Genomic DNA, 23,081 nt, shown 5'->3' on the forward strand with positions numbered 1-23,081 from the left:
TAAGCAGGATAGCGGTAATTCACAATGCAGTGAACGCCTTCATGTTCCCTTGAACCTTTAAAGCCTGCTGACTAACAGTGCTGAAGTATGAACTCACATTGAGCATTCCCCTGAGTCTGAATCATCCACTGTGGAATGAGGATTGAAAGCAGAGCTGGTGCTTCCACATCAGAAAAGTCGTGATATCGGTGATTTCACCCGTGGGGCTGTTCTGCCTTCGAATCTGGTCGAGATCCCTCTCTTTTTGAATGTTGTGAATTCAGAACTCAGGTTTCATTACCACATGAGCAATCTATTCCCTGCACTAAAATGATACAGCAAATGAATAGAAATAGACTATAATTCTTTTTCTTGTTCCTTCAGGTGAATCAGTTCAGGCAGCTGTATTCCAAAGTCATCAATGATAAACATGATGATGTCATGGCCAAGTTTGGCGCTATTCTGGCCCAGGGCATACTGGATGCAGGTAAATGTTTTTAAATCTTCCGGGTTTACTTATCTATTTAAACTAAATTTAAGGAAATATGTGTTCTAACTATATGACATAGTAGAAATTGAGTCTGGGGCAAATTATTCCTGGAGAAAATTTGGAGCCTAAAGTTCATAGAAATAATCTGGTAGATGGAGTTCCCGTCGTGGCGCAGTGGTTAACGAATCCGACTAGGAACCATGAGGTTGCGGGTTCGGTCCCTGCCCTTGCTCAGTGGGTTAAGGATCTGGCGTTGCCATGAGCTGTGGTGTAGGTAACGGACACGGCTTGAATCCCGCATTGCTGTGGCTCCGGTGGCTACAGCTCCGATTCAACCCCTAGCCTGGGAACCTCCATATGCCACGGGAGCGGCCCAAGAAATAGCAACAACAACAACAACAAAAAGACAAAAGACAAAAAAAAAAAAAAAAAAAGAAAGAAATACTCTGGTAGAGTTGTTAAGAGCACAGACTATTAGGGTTTGAATCTCTTTACAGTACTAGCTATATTTCCCCTCTTTATGTCTGTTTTCTTGTGAAGTCTACCTCATAGTGTTTGAGAGATTAAAAATACATCTAAAGCAATTAAAACAGTCCCAGCCACTTAGTAAAGTACTCAATGAGTGTAGGCTGATTTTTTTCCCCTTTAATTTTCATAGTATACATCAGTTTTAAACAAGTTGACATTGAAAATTTTTTGAGGAAAAAAATAGGTTTTAGACAAATTCTAGTGGCCAGATCATCCCAAAATAAGATACCTGGACTATTTCCATAGTAAATACATAGCGCCCAGTACCAAGTGACTCCCAAATTCACACTTTTCATCGCTACGCTGTGGTTTATTTCAGAAGTGAGCTGCCCTTCCAAAGTAGAATGATGTGCTTTAGTACCTTGGACTTGGGGTTCGTTCAAACTATTCTTTCACTGTTGTTATTGGCAATGACAATAACACTCCCTAGGGTATAAGGGAACAGGCATAACTGTTTCATTATTCAAGTATGTGATTCTTTTCAAACTATACCCTAGCCATGTAGAATACAATCTTTTTTATTAACCTCTGCTAATTTAAAAGGTAAAAAATAGTATCTCAAGATAATCTTAGTAATTCTTTTATTAGATAGCTTTTCTCAAACTTATTAGTTATATTAATTTCTTCTAATAAAAACACTCTTCTTGATCAACTAGAGATGTGTTTATAACCCTAGTTTAAAGGCGATCGGGAAAAGGAATTGAAATTTTTGGTATCTTAAGTTGTTTTGTTAATCTAGAAGTTTTCTACTTGATGAGAGTATTTTTAAATCATATCAAGATTTTCAGCATCTTTGTTTTACAATTTTAGGAAATCTCCCTTGTATGGCTTTTGTTTTGGTTTGGTTTTGGTTTTGGTTTCGTTTTTTTGAGCTCATTCTTTTCAATATATATTTTTATCGATAAATTTATTTGGGTGCCACCTATGACATTGGGATGTTGTCTGGCCAGGGTGTATGGCCTTTTTTTTTTTTTTTTTTCCTTTTCTAGGGCCGCTTCTTCGGCATATGGAGGTCCCCAGGCTAGGGGTCTAATCGGAGCTGTAGCCGCCAGCCTACGCCAGAGCCATAGCAACACAGGATCCGAGCCGAATCTGCAACCTACACCACAGCTCACGGCAACGCTGGATCCTTAACCCACAGAGCAAGGCCAGGGACCCAACCCACAACCTCATGGTTCCTAGTCGGATTCGTTAACCACTGAGCCACAATGAGAACTCCAATGGCTTTTTTTTTTTTTTTTTTTTTTTTAATGTGTCTCCTTTCTAATATTTTTTTTCTCTTTCTTCTTGATTAGATATGTTTATATGATACTACTGTTTTTCACCTTTTCTCATTCTAATTTCATTAGAATTTTTTCACCTAAATTATTTATTTTTGCTCAAGTCTTTTATTTGCTTTTTTTTTTTTTTTTTTCCTTTTTCAGATGTTGGTGCTGTTTTCTAAATTTTTAAGGCAGAGTTTAAGTGATAGTGTTTAAGATACAATTAATATTTTTCTTTTTGACTTAAGGATAGTTCCTTGCAGCTGACTAAAGTAAGGAAAATGTTCTGTAGATACTTTTGACAAAGTAAACCATTTCAGTTCTTGGTATTGATTCTCTCTTATGTATAAACAGTACATAGTTTTCTCCTTTCTCATTCTTTGCCACCTTCCAGTATTTTTAAATCATGTTTACATTGTCGTGGCTTATAACATTTACATTCTCTTGTGAAATCATAATTCTCCCAGTTTAGTCTTAGTTTCATGTTAAAATAGATTCAGTGTTCATCATCATTTCTTTTATTGCTGCTGCTTTTTCTGGAATGTCTGTACTAAGACTTGACACTTAACTGGCTGGATTTCTAGTTTACATTCAGGTTCACTCTGTAGGTTTTGATAACACTCGTAATGACCTGTATCATACAGAGGAGTTTCACTGCCCTAAAAATCCTCCGTGCTCCACCTTTTCATCCTTCCTTCCCTCCCCACACCCCCTGGCAACCACTGGTCTTTTTTGCTATCTCTGTAGCTTTAGTTTTTCCTTTTTCAGAATGTTATGTACTTGGAATCATATAGTGAGTAAACTTTTCAGATTCTCTACTTTTGGTAATTGGTTTTTAAATAGAATTTAGAAGTAATTTGCATACTCTTGTTTTTTCTTTTAGCTGCTACCTCGTGAAGTTTGTAGTTTTAGGCTACAACCTGTACTACTACAGTTTTTTGCTGGTTTTTACTAAATATGAGTTGTTTATTTAAATTTGGGGGAGGCTGATTCACTAGAAGCCCTCTCTCTGTTTTCCCCTCCTTCCTCTTCGAGCCCCTCTCTCCTTCTACCTCTTTTTTTTTTTTTTGGTATCTATTTGATCTGTAATGAACCAAAGTTTGATGCTTCTTTCCATTTCTCTCTTAATGTATAATCATGTTTGCCTTAGGTCTTTTAGTGTTATTTAGTGCGTAAAAGTTCTGTACTGCTGTGTTCACTACCAGGAACATGAAGTTATTCTTTTACCTCTTTTCACTTTGCTGATATCCGATCTTCCTAGGAAACTGTGCTGCAACTGCATTAGAAAAATGTTTAGTCATGTAATTTGTCTCTCAGAAGCTAGTGGTAGTAGAGAAAGACTGGAGCAGGCAACTTCAAAGGAATGAGTGAAGTTGAAGTTGATGGGAATTCAATGATTTGGTCTCTTCAGGAAGAAAAGCTGAAGATTAAGAATGTTTACGATTGACGTTTGTAAAACTGTAAACTCGGAGTTTCCTGGTGGCCTAGCAGTTATGGATGTGGCATTGCCATTGCTGTGGCTCAGGTCACTGATGTGGTGTACGTTCATCCCCTGGCCCAGGAACTTCCACATGTCTCATGTGTGACCAAGAAACCAAACCAAACAAAACTGTATAAACTCTATCAATAGCATAAACTTGCCTTTGTTTTATATGCAGTCTCAGACTGTTAGAACAGAAGGCTAGTCTAACTAGTTGCTAAGTCTGGAGAAGATAAGTCTCATTGAAATAAAAGGAAATTCAGCTTTAAAATTAGATCAAATGTCACATTCTCTAGGAAGCATTTCAGTCTCCACTGTGGATTAGGTGGGCCATGCTTAGCTCTGTGTTCCCACTAATACCCAGGTTTATATCATACTTTTATGCCTTATTTTAATTATCTAATTATCTGTCTTCACTAGATTAGAGGCTCCTTAGAACTTTTTCCAGTATTTTGTTCAAAATTCTCAACATATAGTAAGCATTCTATGAATGTGGGGGTTAGAATACGGAAGAATATAAATAGACAGTAAATAGTAAAGAATATAAATCGTCTCAGTCCTGTTGGGAAAACTCAAGTATACCTGATTTTTTCTGGGTAAAATCTTAAATGAAACACCTATAGAAGAGTATTAATCGGAGTTCCCATTGTGGTGCAGTGGAAATGAATCTGACTAGAAACCATGAGGTTACGGGTTCAATCCCTGGCCTCGCTCAGTGGGTTAAGGATCCGCTCAGTGGGTTAAGGATCTGGCATTGCCGTGAGCTGTGGTGTAGGCCGGCAGCTGTAGCTCTGATTAGACCCCTAGCCTGGGAACCTCCATATGCCATGGGTGCGGCCCTAAAAAGACCAAAAAAAAAAAAGAGTATTAATAAAATATAGATTATTTGGTGAACGGTAGAATCCTGCTTCTTATAAAAAAAAATTTTTAATGCTTTTTGGCTTAGTAAAGTTAGTACTCATTTCCTAACTCTAAGCAAAACTTAAAGGCACCTGCGAGATACTGAGACGAAGAGACGTGAAATGTGAACAAAGGAGATACAGAATTGGAGTTCAGGTTAGGATGGTGATGAGGCACAGATAAGCCCTAGTTTTATAAGCTGTATTGTATAAACTAAAAAATGTGTGTCTCAAATCTCTGGGGTCCAGCACTAACTCTGTTACTACAGAGCAGAGGCAGCAACCCAGCAGCCCATGGGCCACATCTGCCTATTTATAACATGTTTTTTTGCCTGCCTAGCAGAATTTGCAGAATTTTGGACAAAATTCAGATTCAAAGGTGCTTTAAAAAAAAAAAAATTACATGGCAACCCTGGATCTATATACCCCTTATAACATGTTCTCTTTAACTATAATAAAAACTTTTCAGTTTGCTTCAATCCCCACTACTTCTAGTCCAAGTTTTCTCCTTTGTTTACTGACCAGTTCCTAAAGACATTCAAGTTTGCAATCCCCAAAGCCTCCTGGAATCTCAGCCGTAAAAGGGCCCAATAAATATCCAGCTAACTGATGCGTGAAGCTTTGCTCTTGTTCACGAGCTTTCCAACTGTCTCTCTGCCCTCCCTCAGGGGATAGTGTAAGGGATCTGGCAAGGGGTGGGTAAGCAGGTTGGGTTCCAAGCCCCAGATCTCTTCTGATTTAAAAGAATTAGCTGTGATTTCATTGTTTTACAGCTTGTGCTGCTTCATATTTTTTTCTATTGAATCAAGGATTAGAGATCAAAATTTTTCTTTAGTTAATGGCAGTGCTATAGTTCAGATCCCCAAGTTCAAATTCTCATTTTGCTAATGAGAAAAAAAGACTTTAGAGGTAAAATGATTTGTCCAGGGTCACAAGGCTAGGTAACCTTGGAGCTGCCTGCATTCAGACATGACTAAGGCAAAAAGAATCTACTTTGTCTCTTTGCTGTTGTGTATGATATGTATATACACACAAATATGATATGGACTGAAATTCTCCTTTTTGTTTGCATGTTAAAAGCCAGTGTACAATATAGATTAATATTTAATTTAGCATACAGTTCTGATATCCTTTAGGCTTAGTTTTTGAAAAATGGCTATCTGCATAGAAAGAAGTTCTAGGTTTGCCCGGAGTCTAGCACTTCCAGTTTTGGAGACCCTAGAAACTGGAGACCCTAGATGGCCCACTGGCTAAATAATTCCAGTGACGCCATACTAGTTTTTATGAACTACACTCCTAAGATAATCACCAAATTCTTCCCTAGTGCAGTACTTAGAAATCTTTATTATTGCCCTGTTGGATTCATGTTTGTGGTTTCTCTCCTTTTCTACAGGTGGTCATAATGTCACAATCTCCTTGCAGTCCAGAACTGGGCACACCCATATGCCTTCTGTGGTTGGTGTCCTTGTGTTTACCCAGTTCTGGTTCTGGTTTCCTCTTTCACACTTCTTGTCATTGGCATATACCCCTACCTGTGTCATTGGCCTTAACAAGGACTTAAAGGTATGTTTGTGAAACTTTAGCTTTATAATAACGTCTTCACCATAACCTATTCACCACCCACTCATGGGGATTTTCACGATATTTTAAAGGTGAATTGGCATCTCATTAATAAAGTATTTTCCCTTCAAAATGAGTCTTCACCTTGTTGAGAGGAGTACGTTGGAAGATTTGAAAATCAGGTCTCCTTATTAACTGTAACCTTGGATAAACCAATTGAGAGGGAATGGTAAGAAGAGGGCAAAATATAAAACATGAAAAGGGGAGTTCCGGTCGTGGCGCAGTGGTTAACAAATCTGACTAGGAACCATGAGGTTGCAGGTTCAATCCCTGGCCTTGCTCAGTGGGTTAAGGATCCGGTGTTGCCGTGAGCTGTGGTGTGGGTCACAGATGTGGCTCAGATCTGGCATTGCTGTGGCTCTGGTGTAGGCCAGTAGCTACCACTCTGATTCGACCCCTAGCCTGGGAACCTCCATATGCCGCGGGAACAGCTCAAGAAAAGGCAAAAAGACTAAAATAAAATAAAATAATAAAATATGAAAAGGTTTATTGATCACTAATCAATTTTATCTAATGCTAAACATCTGTGGGAGCTATTAAAGGATTTCATGCAGATAAATGACATGATGAGATTTGCGTTTTAAAAACATCATTCTGGTATCAGTGGAAATTTGTTTCATTGCTGCGGTAATAATCTGGGCAAGGAAGACCTCAACTAGATCTTACTAAGGAGGGAGGATTTGAGATAGTGGTGTGTTCCAGTGTTATGTGATGCTAGAGTGTTTGATGGAAAATAGGATTGTTATTAAAGGGAAAAACGAGAGGAGGATTTCCCCTTGGTAATGGCAGAAAACGAGACCAAACGTGAAGAGCCAGGGAAACTGACAGTAAGAAACCAGTCACTTAAGTCAGCGATATTCCCTGTCATCACACCATTTCTTTTTAAATGGGGTTCTTGCTTATGTCTTTCTCAGTCCCATGGCCTGATGATTCACATTCCTGTTCTTCCATCTTCTCAGAGGCTTGTGACCTTTAAATAACTTATATCTGCTCACCACTGCTGTTAAAACATTCTATTCAATTTTCAGGGTGGAAAAAACTTTGGCCAAAAAATGACTAGTAAAGATTATTTCATTGAACTGATTTTTTTTTTTTTAAGTATAGCTATACAGCCAATTAATTATCCTTTGGTGTTTCAGTATTAAACTGCTCATATTTTTGTATATTGAGCAGTTTTATCTCTCAAAGCAGGAATCTTTTGGTTTCCCAGTCCCTAACTTTTAACATTATGGTTAAACATACTGTATAATTTGGGGGGACTTTTTCCTTTGGCACCTGATTTTATGATGTCCCTTTCCAGTCCTTGCAATGAAAGTGGGATGGAAAAGACAGGATCACGGATTTCCTGTTGTAGCTCAGTGGAAACAACCCCCACCCCCACCCCCCTGACTAGTATCTGTGAGACTAGTATCTATGACGTTGCGGGTTAATCCCTGGCCCCACTCAGTGGGTTAAGGATCCAACATTGCCCTGAGCTGCAGTGTAGGTCACAGATGCAGCTCGGATTCCACATTGCTGTGGCTGTGGTGTAGGCCAGCAGCTGCACCTCTGATTTGACCCCCAACCTGGAAACTTCCAAATGCCTCAGGTGTGTCCCTAAAAAGCGAAAGAAAGAAAGAAAGGAAGGAAAAGAAAAGAAAAGAAAAGATGGCTTGTCCTAGTAGGTGTGAGGCTTTACTACCATTCTCTATCAATCCAAATTGGATAAATAGAGAAAAATCAAGACTTGAGAATTTTAAACCTGGTCAGTAAGTAATGCAAAGCTGACTTTTCCATCAGGCTGATTCTAGACTCTTGTAAAGTAGGATTATGTGGTATAATAACTGTATACAGACTTGTAGAGGTTGTTAGTGTGGTACAGGGAAAGGACATGCAAGTTGGGTATACAGGATGGAGTTCCCGTCATAGCTCAATGGTTAACGAACCCAACTAGTATCCATGAGGACGCAGGTTCAATCTCTGGCCTCACTCGTGGGGATCCAGCGTTGCTGGGAGCTGTGACGTAGCTTGCAGATGTGGCTTGGATCCCTTGTTGCTCTGGCTGTGGTGTAGGCTGGCAGTGACAGCTGTGAGTCTCCTCCTAGCCTGGGAACTTCTGTATACCACCAGTACGGCCCTAAAAAGACCAAAAAAAAGGATGACTGTTCAGAGGCACAGAGCTCCAGGAAAATATAGATAACCACAGTAGTTCTGTAAAACACCTCGAAACTATTTCAATGAAAGAAGACAGATGCCTTTAAGGGAGGAGTGGAGGTAACAATTGGATAGCTGTGTAATTTAGCCTGGATCACAACTGCTGGCATCCCTTTGCATCTGTGTGATTGTTGGGAGTGTAGAATACTTAAATCTGGATTTTGAATATTTTAATAGAGAGGGGAAATTCTCTTATTTCTTCAGATGCCGAAAGTTCAGTATAAATCAAATTGTAAACCATCAACGTTTGCATATCCTGCCCCTCTGGAAGTACCAAAAGAAAAAGAAAAGGAAAAGGTAGGTTCTTTGTTCTTTTGAGCAGCATTTGTACTTATATGTCAGAGCTGCCTAGTTTTTTACTTGGGTTTGTTTAAATATTTTTTATGTTTTAAATTAAGTATTTTAAAAATAATGCTTCTTGGAAGTTCCCATTGTGGCACAGTGTAGTGGATTGCAAACCCGCTTAATATCCATGAGAATGTGGGTTTGATCCCTGGCCTCGCTTGGTGGGTTAAGGATCCATCATTGCCCTGAGCTGCAGTTTAGGTCACAGACTCAGCTCAGATCCCTTCTTGCTGTGGCTGTGGTATAGGCCAGCAGCTGCAGCTCCGACTCAACCCCTAGTCTGGGAACTCCCATATGCCACAGGCGTGGCCCTAAAAAAAAGCAATTAATTAATTAATACTCCTTATGGTAAAATCCAACATTATACAAGAAGAAAAAGTCAAAGTCCTTTTCTCTTCTGATCATCCGAGTTTCATGTGATAGGAATCACAATATGTAAATCCCTTCAAATGTTTTCACTGCAAATATCAATACTTTTTTTGACCACAAATAGAATTATTCTCTAATAATTCTATGTTCTGTATCATATTATTTTCACTTTAACAGGGTTTTTTTGGTTTGTTTTTTTTTTTAACTTCAATGTGTATTGATCTCATTTTTTCCAAGGGTAATGAGCAATCCGTTTATGAATATATCATTGTCTTACCAGTTCCTTATCTGATAGACATTTAGGTTATTTCTAATTTGTCACTGTTACAGATGAAATTGAAATAAATTTTTATATGTGTATATTTGTGCATTTATACAAGTGTATCTATAGTTGAGGATCTTAGATTGTGGTATTGCTTGATCAAGAGTAATGCACATGATTTATTTTCATAAGCATTAACTGAATTTCCTTTCAAAATGGATATAACAGTTTGTGCTCCTACCAGCATATATGAAGGCACTCGTTGATACGTGTTAAATTAAACTATGGTGCAGAGTTCCCTGGTGGCCTAGTGGATTAAGGATCCAGCATCGTCACTGCTATGGCTTGGGTCGCTGCTGTGGCGCAAGTTTGATCCCTGGCCCTGGAACTTCTGCCTGCCCTGAGCACGGCCAAAAAAATAAAATTACACTGCAATGAAATTGAGAGCTGCACTTGTTCCTTTAGTTTTCACAATAAAATTATCCTTTCTGACACCTTAGGCTTAGGAAAATGATTTTTTCTCTGAAGAGAATGTTCCATTTTAGCCATTTGTTGATTATTTGCTGTAATTTTTGTGTGTAAGTAGGGATAGTTATGCAGTTGACCAAGTTTGCGGGTGGTAGGTGATGATGTACTTTGACAGCAATATCTTGTTCATCAGCTGTGTTTCAGGGCCCTGTCTTTAGTGTCTGAAACAAAACCAGCTTTATTCCAGTACTGCCAAGCCTTTCAGAGTCCCTGTTTGACCTTGATTTCAGTGAGGCCCATCAAGGAGGATAACTGCGGGCTAATCACTCACCCACTGTGTTATTACCATTGCAGGGCCTCTAGTCCAGTAAGAGTTGTTTATGAGAAAACAGATTTAGAGAAAAATTTTGTGTTTTCCAATGCTTTTCCTATAAAGAAAAAAGCATACAACACCTAAATCTCTGTCTCAGAAACTTATAATAGAGGAGTTCCTGTCGTGGCTCAGTGGAAACGAATCCGACTAGGAACCATGAGGTTGAAGCTTTGATCCCTGGCCTTACTCAGTGGGTTAAGGATCTGGCCTTGCCCTGAGCTGTTGTATAGCTCTCAGCAATGGCTCAGATCTGGCGTTGTAGGCCGGCAGCTGTAGCTCTGATTAGACCCCTAGCCTGGGAACCTCCATATGCCATGTGTGCGGCCTTAAAAAGCCAAAAAAAGAAAAAAGAAACTTATGATAGAAAATTCATATCCAAGGTAGGCTACAGATCAAAAAAAGTTCAAGTTATATTGGACATGTATAAGCCTCTAGGAACTAAAGGTTCACCTGATGACTGTAGCAGTAAATTATCTTTATATTCCCAGATTATTTTGTTCTGCCAGGAAGCAGTCTTGTAGAACTGAGTTCTTTGGCCTTGTATATTTGTATCCGAGTAAGGGATCACGACCATTTACCCTGTCTACTCCTCTAGGTTTCCACTGCTGTGTTATCTATTACTGCCAAGGCTAAAAAGAAGGAAAAAGAAAAGGAAAAGAAGGAGGAGGAAAAAATGGAAGTGGTAGGTATAATTTAGTGGTCACATGGGTTGATGTAGCTATCTCTGTCATGGTCCAGATTCTTCCTTAGTTGAACATTGCTGTACTTTGCTCTTGGCTTTCTTTAAATAATGATTGTGTTCCAAACATGGGGACTCATATAATTTTAATTGGAAGAGACTTTAGAAATTATGCCCAAGACTTATACCTTCCAAGAATAAAAGGGTGCCTATCAAGAATGGGTTCTTGGGAGTTACTGCTGTGGCACAATGGGATTGGCTGTGTCTTGGGAGTACTGGGATGCAGGTTTGATGCTCGGCTTGGCACAGTGGGTTCAGGATCCGGCATTGCCACAGCTGTGGCTTAGGTCATGACTGTGGCCCAGATCCAGTCCCTGGCCTGGGAATTCTATGTGCCGAGAAGTGGCTAAAAAAGAAAAGGAAAAAAACCAGAATGAGTTCTTGGAGGAAATGACAACTATAAAATGTGTTTTAGAGGGCAGAGTAGGATTTTCAGCAGACAGCAAGACGATGGGAAAAGAAAGGCCCTTTCAGGCAAAGAGAATATTGTTTATTTAAGTATCTCTGCTGATAGAAAAACCTCATTCTTTACAACTGAGTTAAATACCATTTTTACCCTCAAGCAGAGTTATCATCTCTCTTTTCTAAGTCTGGTATCACTTTAGTTCTGCTTATATTATATCTAATCCTAACCACCTTTTGCACCTAGTAATTGCTCAGTAAATTTACTGAACAGTATTCAGTAATGTAGAACATAAGCGAACCTTTACGGGGCTATTTTCTTTTAATTTTCTAGGATGAGGCAGAGAAAAAGGAAGAAAAAGAGAAGAAAAAAGAACCTGAGCCAAACTTCCAGTTATTGGATAACCCAGCCCGAGTTATGCCTGCTCAACTTAAGGTCCTAAGCATGCCAGAGACCTGTAGATACCAGCCTTTCAAACCAGTAAGTTACCAATGGCTCTTACCTATGTATTAGTAAGATGTTAGTGTGTAAGGCAATGGAGTCTTTATAGAGAAAGATAAATCTCCAGAGTATTAGAGAAAGCTCTCTAGTACGAATAAATGTCTTAGCAAAAGAGAACCTTCCCTTCCATTCCATAGAGAATTGGGTGAACTTTTGTGTGTGTGTGTGTAACCCTTCAGACACCTTTTATGTACCAAAGGCTTATGTCATGGACGTTCCTGATAACTGCATAGTGATTAGGACTGTAGATGCTAGAGCCAGACGTCCTGAGTCTGAATGATTCTACCACTTTCGGCCTATGTGACCTTAAACCAGCTACTAATCATCTTTGCCTCAGTCTTCACTGCTGTAAAGTAAGAATTATCATCCCTAATGCATAGGAATGTGGTAAAGATTGAACCAGTTAATACATAAGGATTTAGAGCATTCCATTTTATAATTAGAAAAGGGTCTTAATGCCATTTAATTTATTCTAAGACAGAATGTTTCATGTTAGAAACAAATGCTGATCAGAAACTTGAACATGATAATGTCTTTATTTTCTAGTTTCTTGTATCTAGAAAACCAGAAAGCCATTTGTAGACACATTTAATACATTCAAATCCTGGGCCTATCTGAAATGTCATAGACAAGATTTCTAGATCCATAGAGAAAAATAAACCCGTTCTCATTGACTTGAAGGTAGTTCCTGATGGTGATAACAAACTCTTACCCACAGTTGTGAGTCACGGCCTTACCTGACTAGATTATCAGCTAGAGGAGACAAGGGCAGAGGATGGAAGATCCTGTATTTAGTGACAGAGCTGGAATTGGGCAGAATTGAGTTTATATTTCAGCTTTGCCATTTCTTAGCTGTGTGAGACAGGTCATTTAATTGCCTCATTTTTCAGTTTCCTCATCTATAATAATTGAGATGGTTAACTGCCTACAGCCTAGGAATATTGTAAATATTAAATATGTTGTTATATGTAAAATACCTAAAACAACATCTGGAACCTGGTAAATTCATTAAATACTACTTGGTGGTGGTGACATCTGTGGATAGCAGGCAGTCAGGCCGGGAAAGATGGAATAGCATGAAGGTCTTCTCCCACCTTCTGTTAATCTTGCATCACTAAGGGCTGATACTACTTGGTCTGTTGAGTGAATGAATTTATAAAATCATTAGTGAACACATTAAATGTAGTTGCTGTCTAATCTGCAACCCAGTTCACCTGAGTGACATGTTTACAGAGAATGTATTCTAATAGCATCCTTTAGAAACTGTTCTTGGAAAGGAACAGATCCAGAACAGGTGTATTAGTACAAAACTAGTGATACTTTAGGCGTACAAGACAGCTAGTGATCTTGACAGTTACAAAGAATTAAAAACAGCAGAGTATATGCTCTATGTCTGTCCTGAGACCATATGAAGAGACTGGTTTGTCTCAGGTGGAACTTAAATGACTGCTCAAAATAAGTCAGAATGGGAGTTCCCATTGTGGCTCAGCAGGTTAAGAATCCACCTAGTATCAAGGGTGCAGGTTCCATCCCTGGCCTCGTGCTCGCTTCAGCAGCACATATACTAAAATTGGAACGATACAGAGAAGATTAGCATGGCCCCTGCGCAAGGATGACACGCAGATTTGTGAAGCGTACCATCCCTGGCCTCGCTCAGTGGGTTAAGGATCCGGTGTTGCCGCAAGCCATGGCATAGGTCGCAGATGCATCTCAGATCCTGCGTTGCTGTGGCTGTGGCATAGGCCACCAGCTGCAGCTCTAACTTGACCCCTAGCCCAGGAACTTCCATATGCGGCCCCCCAAAAAAGAAGAAAAAAGTCCGAGGAAGCCATCTGTAATCGTTGTTCATTTATGAGCCAAGAGATTTCCCCTGTCTGTGCCTGGCTGACTCTTCAAGGTATGGCCCAACACATGCATGGCCCCTCAGCAAAGAGACTTGTTGTTCTGGGTACTGAAGGAAATCCCTGTCTAGTCGTTAGCTGTCCAGTCAGGTAACTGAGTAGAAACTCCATGGTCACATGGAACAGAAAATACTATGTAGAAAAGTCACAGAACAGGCAAACAACAATAACAAACCCTGGGGAGCAGTGAGATCTGATATCTAGAGTTGCCGCATTATATTATTTAAATGTCTAGTTTTCAACAGAAAATTACAAAACATTCAAATCAATAAAGTATGAGTCATACGTAGGAAAAAAAGCAATTAATAGAAACTCTGAGGAAGCCTAGACATTAATAGCCAGACTAAATTAGCTAAAATATGTTTAAAGAAGTAAAATAACTATGTCTAAAGAACTAATGAAAAGTATAAGAATGGTGTCTCAACAAATGATGAATATCAGTAAATAGAAATTATTTTTAAAAAATCAAATAGACATCCTGGAATTGAAAAATGCAGTAACCGAAATCTGCCAGAGGATCTTGACAGCTGATTCAAAACAGACTTGAACAAGCTTGAAGATGGGTCATTTGAGAAACAACAAAAAACAAAGGGTGAAGAAAAATGAACAGAGCCTCAGAGACCTGTTCAAAACTATCAGGCATACCAGCAATGGGATGATGGGAGGCCCCCAAAAAGAGAGAAAAGTATAGGAGTGTATTTGGAGAAGTAATGACTGAAAACTTTACAAATTTTATGAATAGCATTGATCTGCATATCCAGGATCTCAGTGAGTCCAAGTAAGATAAAGAGATCCACACCTAGACACATCATATTCACACTGTTGAAAGACAAAGAAGGAACCTTTTTTTAAAATTTAGGTAACGTTGGTTTACAGCAAACGCAGGATTCACGTATACAACACTGTGGTTCACCTTCTGTATACACAGCAGTGTGCTCACCACCAAAAGTCTAATTTCCATCCATCACCATCCAATTGACCCCCCCCCTGACCCGTTTTACCCTCCCCTACCCCTTTGGAAGTTACTGTTTTCTGGCTCTATGTGTTTGTTTTGTTTTGCTTGCTAATTTGTTTGTTATATTCCGTATATAAATAAAATTATGTGGTATTTGTCTTTCTCCGTCTACCTTAGCATAATATCCTCAAGGTCCATCCATGTTATTTCAAATGGCAAGATTTTTTCCTTTTATGTGACTGAGTAGTATTCCATGGTGTGTGTATACCATATCTTCTTTATCCATGCATCTATTTGATGGGCACTTAGGTTATGTCTATATCTTGGCTATTGTAAATAATGTTGCTGTGAAGAGAGGGGTGCATGTATCTTTTCAAATTCGTATTTTCATATTCCCAGAAGTGGAATAGCTAGATCATTTTTTGAAGAATCTGCATACTGTCTTCCATAATGGCTTCACCCACTTATTTTTCCACCAACAATGTACAGGGGTTCTCTTTTCTCCACATCCTCTCAATCACTTCTTATTTGTTGCCTTTTTGATAATAGCTATTCTAATAGGTATGAGGTAATAGCTCATTATGGTTTTGATTGATTTGCATTTCCTTAATAATTTGTGATGTCGAGCATCTTTTCATGTGCCTGTTGGCCATCTGTATGTCTTCTTTGGAAAAATGTCTGTTTAACTCCTCTGCCTATTTTTTAATTGGGCTGTTTGGGGTTTTGTTGCTAATTTGGATATTAATCTTGTTTGATGGGTATATGATTTGCAGACATTTTCTCCCATTTGGTAGGTTGTCTTTTCACTGATGGTTTCCTTTGCTCTGCAGAGGCTTTTTAGTTTGATGGAGTCCCATTTGTTTGTTTTCACTTTTGTTTCCCTTGCCTAGAGAGACAGACCAGAAAGATATTGCTAAGACTCATCAAAGAGCATACTGCCTGTTTTCTTCGGGAAGTTTTCTGGCTCCAGGTCTTACATTCAAGTCTTTAATCCATTTTGAGTTAATTTGGGGGTATGCTATAAGATAGTGATCTAGTTTCCTTCTGTTGCATGTGACTGTCCAGTTTTTCACAGCATCATTTATTGAGGAGACTTTACTTTCTCTTGTATGTTCTTGGCTCCTTTGTTAAAAATTAGTTGTCAGTGGGTTTATTTCTGGATGCTCAGTTTTGTTCCACTGATCTGTGTTTTTGCTTTTCTGCCAGTACCATGCTGCTTTGATTACTGTAGCTTTATAGTATAATTTGAAATCAGGGGTGTGATACCTCCAGCTTTGTTCTTTTTCTCAGAATTTCTTTGGCTATTCTGAGTCTTTTGTATTTCCATTAAAAAATTTGGTATTGGAGTTCCCGTTATGGCACAGTGGTTAACGAATCCGACTAGGAACCATGAGGTTGCGGGTTCGGTCCCCGCCCTTGCTCAGTGGGTTAACAATCCGGCGTTGCTGTGAGCTGTGGTGTAGGTCGCAGACGCAGCTCGGATCCCGCGTTGCTGTGGCTCTGGTGTAGGCCTGTGGCTACAGCTCCAATTCGACCCCTAGCCTGGGAACGTCCACATGCCACGGGAGCGGCCCAAGAAATGGCAAAAAGACCAAAAAAAAAAAAAAAATTGGTATTTTTGTTGTTATTGTTCTGTTTCTGTAAAAGATGTCATTGGGATTGTGATAGGGATTGCACTGGGTCTATGGATTGCTTTAGGTAATATGGACATTTTAATATTTTTAATTCTTCCAATCTATGAGCATGAAATATCTTTCTGTTTCTTTGTGTCTTCAGTTTCTTTCAACAGTGTCCTATACAGTTATTCATATATAGATCTTTCTCCTCTTTGATTAAGTTTATTCCTGGGTATTTTATTCTTTTTGTTGCAATTATAAATGGTTTTGTTTTCTTATTTATTTATTTATTTATTGGTCTTTTTAGGGCCGCACCAACAACATACGTAGGTTCCCAGGCTAGGGGTCGAATTGGAGCTGTAGCCGCCAGCCTGCATCACAACCACAGCAACACCAGATCTGAGCCACATCTGTGACCTACACCACAGTTCCTGGCAACACCAGATCCTTAACCCACTGAGTGAGGCCAGGGATTGAACTTGCATCCTCATGGATGCTAGTCAGATTCATTTCCGCTGAGCAACAATGGGAACTCCTGGGTTTGTTTTCTTAGTTTCTCTTTTTGCTACTTTGCTGTTAGTGTATAGAAATGCAACAGATTTGACAAAGAGAGAATCCTGAGAGCAACAGGAGTTACACAACTCATCATCCTGTACCAGGATCCCCAGTAAGATCAATAGCTGATTTGTCATTAGAAACCATGGAGGCCGGAAGGCAGAAGGGTGATATATTCAGAGTGCTGAAAGGAAAGACTCAACCAAGAATGCTGTATCCAGCAAAAATGAAGGCAAAGTTAAGACATTCACAGATATAAACTATAAGAGAATTAGTTGCTAGCCAACCTGCCATACAAGATACTAAAGTGAACTTAGTTTTTGTTTTTTGGGGGGGTTTTTTGCCATTTCTTGGGCCGCTCCCACGGCATATGGAGGTTCCCAGGCTTGGGTGTCACTGCTATGGCATGGCTTTGATCCCTGGCCCCTGGCCCAGGATCTTCCATACACCACGGGTGCGGCAAAGAAAGGAAAGGGGAAGAGGGAGAGACAACTGTATGAAACAATTATAGATTGGTGTTGATATGTACACACTATATAAAAATGTAATTTGTAGAAGTTCCCTTTGTGGCTCAGTGGTAATGAACCCAACTAGCATACATGAGGATGCGGGTTCAATCCTGGCCTTACTTAGTGGGTTAAGGATCCCGAGTTGCTGTGGCTGTGGTGTAGTCCAGCAGCTGCAGCTCTGACTTGACCCCTAGCCTAGGAATTTCCATATGCCACAAGTGCAGTCCTAATGTAATTTGCATTAAAATATGTTTTAGTCTGTTGTGACTGCTGTAAAAAATTGCCACCTGCCACTTAAGATGGGGTGGCTTAAACAAACATTTAATGCTCACAGCTCTGAGACTAGAAGTCCAAGATCAGGGTGCCTGCATGAGCAAGTCCCTGGTAAAGGACCTCATCCAAGCCTACAGACAGCCCTCTTCTCATTATGTCCTGACATACCATAACGAAGAGAAGCTAGCTCTCGTCATGTCTCTTCTTGGTTTTTTCCTTTTTCTGTTTTCTTTCTGGCCGAACCCCAAGGCATGAGGAAGTTCCCAGGCCAGGTGTTGAACAACCACGCCACAGCAGTGACAATACCAGATCCTTAACCCACTGAGTATCTCTTTTTTCTTTTTTGGCTGCACCCAGGGCATGTGTAAGTTCCTGGGCCAAGGATCAAATCTGAGCTGCAGGTGCAGTAACACCAGATCCTTAACCCACTGTGCCAGAATGAGGCTCAAAACTGCACCACCACAGATTCTTATTTTTTCCATTATAGTTGATTTACATTGTTCTGCACAGCACTGACCCAGTCACACATACATATATATACGCATTCTTTTTCTCACATTATCCTCCATTGTGCTCCATCACAAGTGACTAGATATAGTTCCCCTGTGCTGTACAGCAGGATCTCATTGCTTATCCATATTCCAAAGGCAATGGAAACTCCTTTTCTTAAAAGGGCACTAATTCCATTCCTGAGGGTTTCACCCTCATCACCTAATTGCATCCTGAAGACCTACTTTCTCATACAGTCACTTTGGTGGGGGGAGTGGAATGGCGGGGCGGGGGGCGCGACACGCAAACAAATAGGCATGTTTGGCACATACTTGAACTGTACAGAATCATGTCTGGCACATAATGTGTATACTACATGCTAGTTATTGTTATAATTATTCTTATGTATGGTAAATAAATTCTTACCTGTTTAATCAAAAAAAAAAAAGAGTGAAGGGAGAAGACTCAAATTACTAAAATCAGGAAACAAAGAGGGGACATTACTACCAACCTGAGAGAAATAAAAGTACTATGAGAGAATACTGTGAATAACTGTATTTCAACAAACTAGGTAATCTAAATGCAGTAAATTCTTAGAAAGACACAAACTGCTATAACTGACTGAAGAAGAAATAGAAAATCTGAATTGACGTATAGCAAGAGATTGGATTAATGCTCAGAAAACTACAAAGAAAGGCCCAGGACCAGATGGCTTCACTGGATAATTCTTCCAAATGTTTAAAGAGAAATTAGCACTGATCCTTTACAAACTCCTCTAGAAAAATAGAAGAGGGTCTATACTTCCAAACATATTCTGTGAGGCCAGTATTACTGTGAAAGTAAAACTAGGCAAAGGCATAAGAAAAAAAGAATAGAGCAGTAATTAACATTCATGAATTAGAATATTTAATATTATTTAAGATGGCAGTACTCCCCAATTTGATCTATACATTCAACACAATCCTTATCAAAATCCCAGCCAACATTTTTTTGTATAAATTGACACCCTGATCCTAAAATTCATATGGAAATGCATGGGACCCAGAATAGCCAAAACAAAGTTGAAAAAGAAGAACAAAGTTGGGAGAATCACACTTCCCAGTTTCAAAACTTACTACAAAGTTACAGTAATCAAAGCTGTGGTATTGGCATAAGGATAGACATCCAGATAATTGGATTTAAACTGAGAATCCAAAAGTAAACCCATGCATTTGTGGTCAGTTGATATTCTATTTTTGGCTACATCTGTGGCATGCAGAAGTTCCCAGACCAGGGATCGAACCAATGCCACAGCAGTGACCTGAGCCACAGCAGTGACAGTGACAGATCTTTAACCCACTAGGCCACCGGGGAACTCCCAATTAATTTTTTTTAATAAAATTATAGTTGGTTTACAGTGTTGTGCTAGTTTCAGGGTCTGGTAACACGATTCAGTTATACACTATATATACATATTTTCTTATTCAGATTCTTCCCCATTATAGGTTATTAGAAAATATTAAGTATATATGTAGTTCCCTGTGCTATAATTTTATATATTTTATGTATTTTATATATCGTAGTGTGTTTCTATTAATCCTAAACTCCTAATTTATCCTTCCCCTACCTTTTTTCCCTTTGGTAACCATAAGTTTGCTTTCTTCATCTCTGAGTCTACTTCTGTTTTTTAAAGAAGTTCATTTGTCTCATTTTTTTTAGATTCCACATATGACATTTATCTTTGTCTGACTGACTTTGTATGATAATGTCTAGGTCCATCCATGTTGCTGCAAATGACATTATTTCATTCTTCTTTATGGATGAGTAACATTCCGTTACGTTTATTTACATATACACACACCACATATTTATCCCTTTATCTGTCAGTGAGCATTTAGGTTGCTTCCATGTTTTGAATGTTGTAAATATTGCTGCTGTGAATATTGGGGTGTTTGTATCTTTTCAAGTTAGAGTTTTTGTTTTTTCTGGACACATGCCCAGGAGTGGGATTACTGGGTCATAGGGTAACTCTACTTTTAGTTTTTTAAGGAACCTCTATGGTGTTCTCCGTAGTGGCTGTACCAGTTTACATTCACACCAACAGTGTAGGAGGGTTCCCAGTTCTCCACACCCTCTCTAGCATGTATTATTTTGTAGACTTTTTGGTGATGGCCATTCTGACTGGTGTGAGGTAATAACTCATATTTTTGATTTGCATTTCTCTAATAATTAGCATTGTTGAGCATTTTTCCATGCATCTCTTAGCCATCTGTATGTCTAAATTGGAGAAGTGTCTATATAAGCTTTCTCGCCATTTTCTGATTTGGTTATTTGGGGGTTTTTATATTAAGCTGTGTATACTGTTTGTATATTTTCAAAATCAATCCCTTGTTGGTCACATCATTTATAAGTATTTTCTCCCATTCCATGTATTGTCTTTTCGTTTTGTCTGTGGTTTCCTTTGCTATGTAAAAGCTTTTCAGTTTAATTAGGTCCCCTTTTTTGCTTTTGTCTCCATTAGCCTAGGAGAGGAATCTAAAAAAAAAAATACGTTGCTGCAATTTATGTCAAAGAGTATTCTGCTTATTTTCTCCTAGGAGTTTTGTAGTATCTGGCCTTACATTAGGTCTTTAATCCATTTTGAGGTCAACTGATTTTTGACAAGGATGCTAAGAGTGGGATAGTCTTTTTAAGAAATGGTGCTTAGGGAGTCCTGTCATGGCTCAGCAGAAACGAATCTGACTAGTATCCATGAGACTCAAGTTCGATCCCTGGCCTCACTCAGTGGGTTAAGGATCTGGGAATGCCATGAGCTATCGTGTAGGTTGCAGACATGGCTCAGATCCCACGTTGCTGTGGCTCTGGTGTAGGCTGGTGGCTATAGCTCCAATTCGACACCTAGCCTGAGAACCTCCCTAAAAAGACAAAAATAAATAAATAAATAAAAGAAATGGTGCTTAGACAACTGCTTATCCATCTGCAAAAGAATTAAGTTGGATCCCTCCCTTATATATAAAAATTAGTTGAAAACGGATCAAAGATGTAAATGTAAAAGCTAACACTATAAAAACCCTAGAAGAAAACTATATGTAAATCTTTGCCGTACTGGTTTAAGCAAGTTTTCTTATGTGTAATAGCTAAAGTACAAGCAACCCCCCAAAAAGATAAATTGAACTACATCAAATTAAAAACATTTGTGTTGCAAAAGACACTATCAAGAAAAGATAAACGAAAAAGGAGTTTCCACTGTGATGCAGCAGGTTATGAACCAACATAGTGTCCATGAGGATGTAGGGTCGATTCCTGTTGAGGATCTGGCATCACTGTGGTTGTACATAGGCCTCAGCCACAGCTCCAATTCGACCCCTAGCCCAGGAATTTTCATATGCCCCAGGTGCAGCCATAAAAAAGAAAAAGAAAGTGGAAGGAAAATCCATAGAATAGAAAATATTTTCAGATCACATATCTGATAAGAGACTTCAGATTTTTTAAAACTCTTGAAACTCAACGATTAAAAAAAACCCTATTTTTTAAGCAGGAAAGGATTTGAATAGGAATTTCTCTAAAGAAGACTACAGGTGGCCAAAAGCATATGAAAAGATGCCCACATCATTCGTTATTAGGGAAATGTAAATCAAAACCAGAGATTAAAGTTAACGAGGATGGGAAGAAATTGGAACCCTCACATAGTACTGGCAGGAATGTAAACTTTTAGAGCTTCTATGTAAACCAGTTTGGCAGTTTCTCAAAAAGTTAAATGTGGACTTATCTTAGGACCCAGCAATTCCACTCCTCAGTATATGCCCAAGAGAATGAATACTGTCCACACAAACACTTAACATGCTAATGTTTACATTGGCTTTATACATAATAACAAAAAGAATAGAAACAAGTCACATGTCCATTCAGTTGTACATGGATGAACAAAATGCAGAATGTGCAGTGGAATATTATTCAGCCAAAAAAGGAAATGCCATACTAATATATGCTGCAGCATCATGCTAAGTGAAAAATGCCAGACACAGAAGGCCACACATTATGTGATCATGTTTACTGGAGATGTCCAGAGACAGAGCCATAAAGACAGAAGTTGCTTTAGTTGTTGCAGAGGTCTGGGAGGTTAGAGTGACTGCCAATGGTGCAGGGTTTCCTTTAGATTGACGAACATGTTCTTGATTAGATAGTGGAGGTGGTTGCCTGATTTTGTGAACATACTCAAAACTCACTGAATTATATACTTTAGAAGAGCTTATGTTGGAGTTCCCGTTGTGGCTCAGTGGTTAACGAATTCAACTAGGAACCATGAGGTTTGTGGCTTCAATCCCTGGCCTTGATCGGTGTGTTAAGGATCCGACGTTGCCGTGAGCTGTGGTGTAGGTTGTAGATGTGGCTTGCATCCCGTGTTGCTGTGGCTGTGGCATAGGCTGGCGGCTACAGCTCCGATTAGACCCCTAGCCTGGGAACCTCCATATGCCGTGGGAACGGCCCTAGAAAAGGCAAAAAGGAAACACACACACACACACACATAAAAGAGCTTATGTTATGTGAATTATATTTCAATTTAAAAAAAGAAAGAGGCATTCTCATTATGGCTCAGCAGTCAAGGAACCCGACTAGGGTCCATGAGGATGGCGGGTTTGATCCCTGGCCTCACTCAGTGGAGTAAGGATCCGGCAATGCCGTGAGCTGTGGTGTAGGTCACAGACGTGGCTCGGATCTGGTGTTGCTACAGCTGTGGTGTAGGCTGGTGGTTGCAGCTCCAATTGGACTCCTAACCTGGGAACCTCCATATGCCACAGGTATGGCCCTAAAAAGCAAAAAATAAAAATTTTTTAAAAATTGTTTTAAAGTAAAAAAAGAAAGAAAAGACTGCCTCTGTGTGTGTGCCTTGAA

At 39.3% G+C, this 23,081-nt stretch overlaps 1 protein-coding gene across 1 annotated transcript in view; it reads left to right on the forward strand.

Moving 5' to 3' along the window:
• PSMD1 (proteasome 26S subunit, non-ATPase 1) overlaps positions 1-23,081 on the forward strand; it is a 104,601-nt gene that overhangs the window by 77,462 nt on the left and 4,058 nt on the right. Inside the window, exons 19-23 of the mRNA XM_001925902.7 lie at positions 364-466; positions 6,032-6,201; positions 8,656-8,748; positions 10,864-10,950; positions 11,744-11,890. Of these exons, the coding sequence (XP_001925937.3) occupies positions 364-466; positions 6,032-6,201; positions 8,656-8,748; positions 10,864-10,950; positions 11,744-11,890 (600 nt within the window). The remainder of the gene's footprint in view (positions 1-363; positions 467-6,031; positions 6,202-8,655; positions 8,749-10,863; positions 10,951-11,743; positions 11,891-23,081) is intronic.

Source organism: Sus scrofa, chromosome 15, assembly GCF_000003025.6.
Source record: "Sus scrofa isolate TJ Tabasco breed Duroc chromosome 15, Sscrofa11.1, whole genome shotgun sequence".
Classification (NCBI taxonomy): domain Eukaryota; kingdom Metazoa; phylum Chordata; class Mammalia; order Artiodactyla; family Suidae; genus Sus; species Sus scrofa.